We start from the raw sequence: 7,989 nt of genomic DNA on the forward strand, positions 1-7,989 counted from the left end.
TGCGTGAGGGGGAGATTGAAGACAAGCCCTATACTGACGTTAAACACTATAGAAGAATTGTAGGAAAGCTGATATACCTCACCATCACCAGGCCTGATGTATGCTTTGCAGTTAACCAAGTAAGCCAGAATATGCAAGCTCCCAAGATACACCATTGGAACATGGTTGAAAGGATCCTAAGATACCTAAGAGAGGCGCCAGGGCAAGGAGTGTGGATGGGATGCAACAAAAATACAGAGATAGTTGGGTATTGTGATGCTGATTGGGCAGGAGACAGAGTGGATAGGAGATCCACTACCGGTTATTGTACATTCATTGGAGGCAATCTTGTCACTTGGAAGAGCAAGAAACAGAAGATAGTGTCATGCTCAAGTGCTGAAGCTGAATATAGGGCAATGAGGAAGCTCACTAGTGAGTTGATTTGGATCAGAAACCTACTTCAAGACTTTGGTATAGAGACATCAACTCCAATCACCATGCATTGTGATAATCAAGCGGCAATACACATAGCCTCCAACAATGTGTTCCATGAGAGGACTAAACACATTGAGGTGGATTGTCATAAAGTTAGGCAAGCAGTGGAACAAAGGATCATCTTACCCTGCTATACAAGAAGTGAGGATCAACTAGCTGATATCTTCACCAAGGCTGCAAGCACCAAGGTTTGCGAGTTCATACATTCCAAGTTAGGACTCGTAGATTTTTCATCACACTGATCCTCTTAGTCATGAAGTGTTCTACTCTTTTTCCTTGGCTTGGTTTTTATCCCATGAGGTTTTTCCAAGCTAAAGGTTTTAATGAGGGAATGGTTCATGGTTTCCAAGCTTGACCAGTTCCTATGGTCAAGCTTGAGGGGGAGTGTAAAAATGAAGCAATAAGAAACAAGATGGTGGGTTAAGGTCTCAAGACAATGGAGATACCACTACAAGGGACAAACATGCATGGTTGGTTAAGGTCTCAAGACAATGGAGATACCACTACAAGGGACAAACATGCATGGTTGGTTAAGGTCTCAAGACAATGGAGATACCACTACAAGGGACAAACATGCATGGTTGGTTAAGGTCTCAAGACAATGGAGATACCACTACAAGGGACAAACATGCATGGTTGGTTAAGGTCTCAAGACAATGGAGATACCACTACAAGGGACAAACATGCATGGTTGGTTAAGGTCTCAAGACAATGGAGATGCCACTACAAGGGACAAGCATGCATGGTGGGTTAAGGTCTCAAAACAATAGATTATTAGTTTATCATATCTCATCTACCATTTACCATACCTGTAACCACTATATATATGAGATGTTCTCATAAGCAAATCAATCAAGTGAATAAGATTATCCTTCTTTACTCTCTCTCTCTCTTTCTCTCTCTCTTGTTCTTCACTATGTTCTTTAATTTCTAACAGGAAGCACCAGTCGACCATCTGTTACTCCTTCGTCCTCCTACGCTCTCTCACCATCCCTTCTCTTCCTTGTTGTCAGCCTCGTAGCTCTCAAATTCTACTGATTTCATTGTTTCTTTAATTTCCTCTGTCTTCATCCTCATGTGATTTGATTTATGCATCTCTCAAACCATTTACTGGTCATTTCTTTGTGGAATAAGCTTGTGTATATTTTGTTTTTGTGTGAGAATTTTTACTTTGTATACTGTCTGAAGTAATGTTTCATTTGCTTGATGCTCAATGTTCATTCTCAGACTAAATAAGAATGTAAAAGAAAAGGGGAATACCGACAACACTATCTGTCTTATGAAGACCTACGCCTAACTGCATCACTTGAGTCATCCTATTAAGATCCATGTCTGACGAGATTTACTTGCACCATGTTGAAAAAGATCCCTTGTAAGTCTTTCTTCCGTAATCTATAACATTTTTACTTTCTTTATTTTCCTCTTCTAGTGTTCACAACAATCTAAAATTGTTAATTATCAATTAAATTCTAAACATATTTCCTACCATTTTCCAAATTTACCCCATATATACTTCCTTACTGAATATAAACCTCAAATTAAACTCGAAATAAAAGGGGAAACTTGTCAGCCACCTTAAATAATTTATTGCAAAAACTAGTGGTAATGCTTAATTTGTTTACTTAAAAAAAATTGTCTATTATTATCCATGATGTAGAATTATTATAGAAGGGATCGAGACTGCTAGTTTTTATGTCATAAGATTCAGTTTTCTTTCTTACAAATATTCATAATGGCTTCCCCAGAGACTTCATTGCTCCCTATTGATATAATAGAGGAGATATTTTGTAGGATTCCAATAGAATATTTGACACAATTCAAATTGACGTACTGCAAACAATGGCACGCTCTCTTGAAGGACAAGAGATTCATCTACAAGTACTTGGATCTTGTCCAAGAAAGATTCATAAGAATCGACCATATGGTTCAGATCATCAATCCTTTGCAAGGAGCTCGCTCATCTTCACCAATACCAGAAGAGTTTCACAATATCTCCGAGATTTCAACTACCGTTCATTGCGATGGATTATTAGTATGTAGATGCACTGAAACAAGAACAAGAAGATGTAAACTCGCGGTTTGGAACCCGTTCTTGAAACACATCAAATGGATCAAACCATTGGGTTTTTACTCGGTTAATGATTTCTACGGTATAGGATACAACAATGTATCACGTGATGAATACAAAATTCTAAGGATTTTCGAAGGAGAGCTTGAAGATGACGAGATAGCAGTGATTGGACCTTGTGAGCCAGTGATTCAGATTTATGACTTCAAAACTAATGCATGGAGAATAATCGTTGATGTTGCTACTTTGGATTGGTCTATTGATCCACCATGCAAAGGAGTTTCCATAAAAGGAAACATGTATTGGGTCGCACATTGGAACAAGAAACCCGAACTTTTCATCCTATGTTTTGATTTCTCGACAGAAACATTCAAAGTCGTATGCAATGTTCCGTTCCAATGCAGTGTGTTAGATACAGCGTCGTTGTCGAGTTTTAGAGGAGATAGGCTTTCTTTGTTGCATCAACGTGAAGAAACAACGAAGATTGAAGTGTGGGTCACAAACACATTGAATGGGGATGATGTTGTCTCGTGGGAAAAGTACTTAAACGTGACTAATCCTGACCTTCCGACGTTACATACCGATCATGATCTCGCTCATCCTAGTTACTTTGTTGACAAGAATGATAGTATCATCGTGTGGTGCGAAGAAGTGATGGAAGATGAAGCAGCAGATGATTATGTTTGTGTTAGCGTTTACGAGATTAGTAAATATGGGACTGCTAAGAAAGTAGTTGAGACAGGACGATGTAATTTGGGGAACTATGATAGGTCTTTTGTATGTGGACATGTGTACCTTCCAAGTCTTGTTCCGGTTCCAGAATAAAACTTGTGTGGGTTGTTTTGTTGTTTGTTTCAAGATATTTTATGTTCTAAGCTTTGTATTGTTTATTTATTTCATGTTATGTTTCATTTTTCTAAATATGAGATTTGTGGATTTACTTTTACTATATACAAGGAGTCAAGGACCATCCTCGTGGTTTCAAGTTAAGTTAAGCACTCGAAACAAATTCTATCTGAGATTTGTATGTTGTTTTGGAAACCTCATGTTTTTTTTTTTTTGAAACCTCATGGTTACCGTGACATGATGACCAATAAAGATGTTGCTCTTCTCTGGTTACCGATAAAGCAAAGACATAATAAGAAAGATGAACACCGTGAAAACACACATTTACAAAGCTCTCTGGTGAAGTTTTAACTGACTTTTTAGGTTTACTATAATTTCAACAATGAAACTTTATAGCGCACACGTGTGGTCAATGTGATGAATATGAAATTGTATGAGAATCTTTGAGGGTTTAGAAACTAGAACCCTATGGTTATAAAACTCTCTTCCAAGTTCTCCTGGAAATGATCTGTGGTCTGGTGTTTACACTCCCCCTTTCACCATTATCAGATTCCAATTCAAAGGACATAACGGCAAACTGGATGTGGAGACAGAGTAGACTTAAATAGCTTAGAAATCAAAACCAGGTCTGGATAAGCGAGCTAGCTCAGGTATCAGCCTGGTTCATGCAAACAGGCCTTTGGGTTGCCCATAAGGATTAATGTTGCACAGAAAGAACATGAACCAAGAACTGGAAGCTGCTTGCCAGTGAACTCCAAACATAATCTATCATTCCTCAGAGAAAAAGGAAGAAACGATAGAGACAGCTTGTGCAAAGATAAAGTTAAGACTTAAGAGATTGTTTAATTAAAAAAATGAAACACGGAGGACTCCGTTAATTCAAGAAATCATTAGTACAACATTGTAACTAAAGATATCGGTCCTGAACCCATTAAAAAACAAAAAAAGCATTCTCTAAAAACATAATCCAAGATAACAAATAAGTTTATAGTGTTGAAGTTGCCGATGGGTTTAGATAATCAGATCAAAACATTCTTTTCAATCTATCTCTTCTGTCTCTTATTGCCACCACCAGCTTTGCCTCCACGAAACCCGCCTTTGAAATCATTAGTCGTCTCCGCAGTGTTCTGCTTACTCAACCCTTTCCTACCACCATGACCAAACTTAGAATCCCTAAACTCCCTCTTCTTATTACCCATCCTCGAAGCAGCCTTCCCTTTCCCTCCCGACCGATCACCAGGAGACACACCCGGTCTCTTCTTACCACCACCACCACCTCTCTGAAAACTCTTCCCATTACCAAACTCAAGATCAAGCTCCCCCACCCCACCACCTTTCTCGCTAAACCCGCTCTGCTGCCTCTGCTTCCTCCACTTCTTCACAGACTCAATCTCATCCTTCTTCTGCTTAGCCCTCTCCTTCATCTTCTGAGACTGCACTTCCTTAGCCATCTTCTTGTTATCCCTCGCTTTCCTCCTCTCCTCCGCCTCCTCCATCTGCTTCTTCTCGTACAGAAGCTTGGACTTGACTTTCTCCATGTGCGTGTCGGACTTCACCATCTCCGCGTAGTAATCCGCGGGTCTTAAGAAAGGCAGCCCCATCTCCTGGAGCTTCGAGAAAGACTGTCTTGTTCCTTCGAGGGCTTGTGTGTAGAACGCCATCTCTCTGGCGAGGTCGTCGTTGACGTCGACGGCTTGTGGGCCTTGATCGACCTCGACGGTGAGCTTGTGAGTCCAGTCGACGTCTTCGGGCCAGCTAATGTCTTGGAGTTTGTCGAGAAGTCCGTCTCTGTTGTAGACGGCAGTCTTTGTCGGCTCGGCTAGCTTCTCAGTGATCTCGTTGTCTGAATCTGAATCTGAAAGTGATTCTGCTTCGGAGTCGGATGCTGCTTCGTCTTCGTCAATCATGTTCATCTCATCGTCTTCCACGTAATCATCTTCAAGTGACATCTGCTCCGAAATTAATTAAAAACAACAATCAGGTTCAGAATCGAGACAGGAGATTAATATATGTAATAACAACATAAACTAGGAGTTTATATAACTGGTTCTGTTACCATGGATATCACAAGCTATGAACGGAAGGTTATAGCTATACTAATCTAGGTAAGGTGTTTTAGAGTATAACGTGAACGAAATTAGGGAATGTCAATTTGAGATTACTACTCAGAAATTGACATAAAGCTTTCAAGGAATAGAAGAAAACTTACGGTTGATTACGAAAACCAAACGAAGAAGAAGATTGAAGATGATTGCTTGCTTGAGACAGGTTTTAGAGACGACGGAGATGGAGAATGTGAACAACGGCGCTGAGATGATGGAGAAAAAGAAACCAAGTTTTCAAAATAAGGGTTTTGGCTTCGTAAACCCTTTTCTTCTTTATACTCTAAAAAAAACAAATATACGGGAATAATACATGTATTTTTATAATTTATAGTATCGAAAAATTTAAATATGAGTAGAATTTAATACCCGTAGAAAGCAAATAACACTAATACAAAGGAGAGAGTTTATTATAAGAAAGAAGAAGATGTAATGGTATCTTACAAATGATCGAAAAACTTCGTATTTACAGAAGAAAAATCACTGTGCAAATAGTGACAGTGGGACCCACATCTTTTATTATTTCAACATATGTGTGCGCCTCTTTGTTTGAAATTAAGTTTCGTACCACTCCTCCTTGGGGACCGGTGTCACTCTCCGCTCTCGCTTAACGTCTTTGTTGCCTCGTTAAAAACCTTTCTAAGAAAACCCAATGGGAAAAACCATAGTTAGGTAAAAAGAGTACAACTACGTAAGCTCCCCCTCGATTGAGCAGTCAAAGATCCTTCTGATGACGCATTCCAATGTTATGGACATGTTTTCTGAATACCGAAGTAGGAAGTGCTTTTGTGAAGAGGTCGGCTGCATTGTCGCATGATCGGACATATCTTACTTCAATCTCTTTCTTCTTCTCGAGCTCTTGAGTGTATGAGAAGAACTTTGGATGTATATGTTTTGTTCTATCACTTTTGATATATCCTTCCTTCGTTTGAGCAACACATGCTGCATTGTCTTCATATAGAATAGTTGGCTCCGTACTTTTGTCAATCCTATTACTTGAACAAATGTGTTGGCTTATTGATCTTAGCCATACACATTCTTTACTTGCTTCATGGAGTGCGATGATCTCAGCATGATTTGAAGAGGTAGCCACAAGCGTTTGTTTCTGAGAACGCCAAGATATAGCAGTGCCTCCGATCGTAAAAACATATCCTGTTTGCGATCGGGCTTTGTGTGGATCTGAAAGATATCCTGCATCTGCAAAACCAACCATTTGACCATTTGAATCTTTAGGGTAAAATAAGCCTAAATCAATAGTCCCATGTAGGTAACGAAAGACATGTTTAATTCCATTCCAATGTCTTCGTGTTGGAGATGAGCTAAATCTTGCTAGAAGATTAACAGCGAATGATATATCAGGCCGTGTACAATTTGCAAGGTACATCAACGCTCCACTTGCACTTAGATATGGTACTTCCGGACAAAATATCTCTTCTTTTTCCTCACGTGGTCGAAATGGATCACTTTCAATGTTAAGTGATCTGACGACCATCGGAGTACTAAGGGGATTAGATTTATCCATATTAAAGCGTTTCAACACTCTTTTGGTGTATGTAGATTGATCTACAAATATACCATTTTGAAAATGTTCTATTTGAAGGCCAAGACAATACTGTGTCTTTCCGAGATCTTTCATCTCAAATTCTCCTTTTAGATATTCTGATGCCTTTTGTATTTCCTTCTGAGTTCCAATAATATTTAGATCATCAACATATACTGCGATTATCACAAATCCGGATGTTGTTTTCTTGATGAAAACACATGGGCATATATGATCATTCACATATCATTCTTTTGTTAAATGTTCACTGAGGCGATTGTACCACATACGTCCAGATTGTTTTAACCCATATAATGATCTTTGCAATTTTATTGCACATAACTCTTTAGGTTTGGAACTTAATGCTTCTGGCATTTTAAATCCATCAAGGATTTTCATGTAGATATCAGTGTCTAATGATCCGTATAGATAAGCTGTAACAACATCCATGAGACGCATCTCAAAATTTTTATCAGCGGCTAGACTCATCAGGAATCTAAATGTGGTCGCATCCATTACAGGAGAATATGTTTCCTCATAATCAATACCAGGTCTTTGAGAAAATCCTTGGGCTACAAGGCGGGCTTTATACCTTGTAATCTCATTTTTCTCATTTCGTTTTCGAACGAAAATCCATCTGTACCCAACTGGTCTCACATCTTCAGGTGTGAGTACAATAGATCCAAACACTTTTCGTTTGTTAAGCGAATCAAGTTCAATTTGTATTGTTTCTTTCCATTTATTCCAATCATGTCTCTTTTGACATTCATATATGGATTTCGGTTCTGGATCATCAGTATCTTCATTTACCTCATTTGACATAAAATATGAGAAAACATCACCAATGTCATCATTTTCATTCCTTTTCCATATCTTTTTATTATGGATGTAATTAATAGAAATCTCATGATTATCTTTCGATTCATGATGCTCTGATTCATCAGAGTCCTTATCATTTA

At 38.7% G+C, this 7,989-nt stretch overlaps 3 protein-coding genes across 3 annotated transcripts in view; 2 read left to right on the top strand and 1 right to left on the bottom strand.

Annotated features, from left to right (window-relative positions):
* LOC106332323 (non-specific lipid-transfer protein-like protein At2g13820) overlaps positions 1 to 1,688 on the top strand; it is a 4,687-nt gene extending 2,999 nt beyond the window's left edge. Inside the window, exon 3 of the mRNA XM_013770790.1 lies at positions 1,412 to 1,688. Within this exon, the coding sequence (XP_013626244.1) occupies positions 1,412 to 1,512 (101 nt within the window). The 3' untranslated portion in view covers positions 1,513 to 1,688. The remainder of the gene's footprint in view (positions 1 to 1,411) is intronic.
* A 499-nt stretch (positions 1,689 to 2,187) lies between these two features.
* On the top strand, positions 2,188 to 3,367 carry LOC106333602 (putative F-box protein At3g22650). Its single transcript, XM_013772031.1, has one exon. The coding sequence runs from the start codon at positions 2,207 to 2,209 to the stop codon at positions 3,365 to 3,367; it is 1,161 nt and encodes a 386-aa protein (XP_013627485.1). The 5' UTR covers positions 2,188 to 2,206.
* An 869-nt stretch (positions 3,368 to 4,236) lies between these two features.
* On the bottom strand, positions 4,237 to 5,766 carry LOC106329204 (probable rRNA-processing protein EBP2 homolog). The gene is made up of 2 exons (XM_013767814.1): positions 5,598 to 5,766; positions 4,237 to 5,337 (listed from the first exon to the last, which is right to left on the bottom strand). Exon 2 carries the CDS (start codon positions 5,335 to 5,337, stop codon positions 4,432 to 4,434), a length of 906 nt encoding a protein of 301 aa, XP_013623268.1. The 5' UTR covers positions 5,598 to 5,766; the 3' UTR covers positions 4,237 to 4,431.
* Positions 5,767 to 7,989: the final 2,223 nt, after the last annotated feature.

The sequence above is a fragment of the Brassica oleracea genome, chromosome C3 (assembly GCF_000695525.1).
Source record: "Brassica oleracea var. oleracea cultivar TO1000 chromosome C3, BOL, whole genome shotgun sequence".
Classification (NCBI taxonomy): domain Eukaryota; kingdom Viridiplantae; phylum Streptophyta; class Magnoliopsida; order Brassicales; family Brassicaceae; genus Brassica; species Brassica oleracea.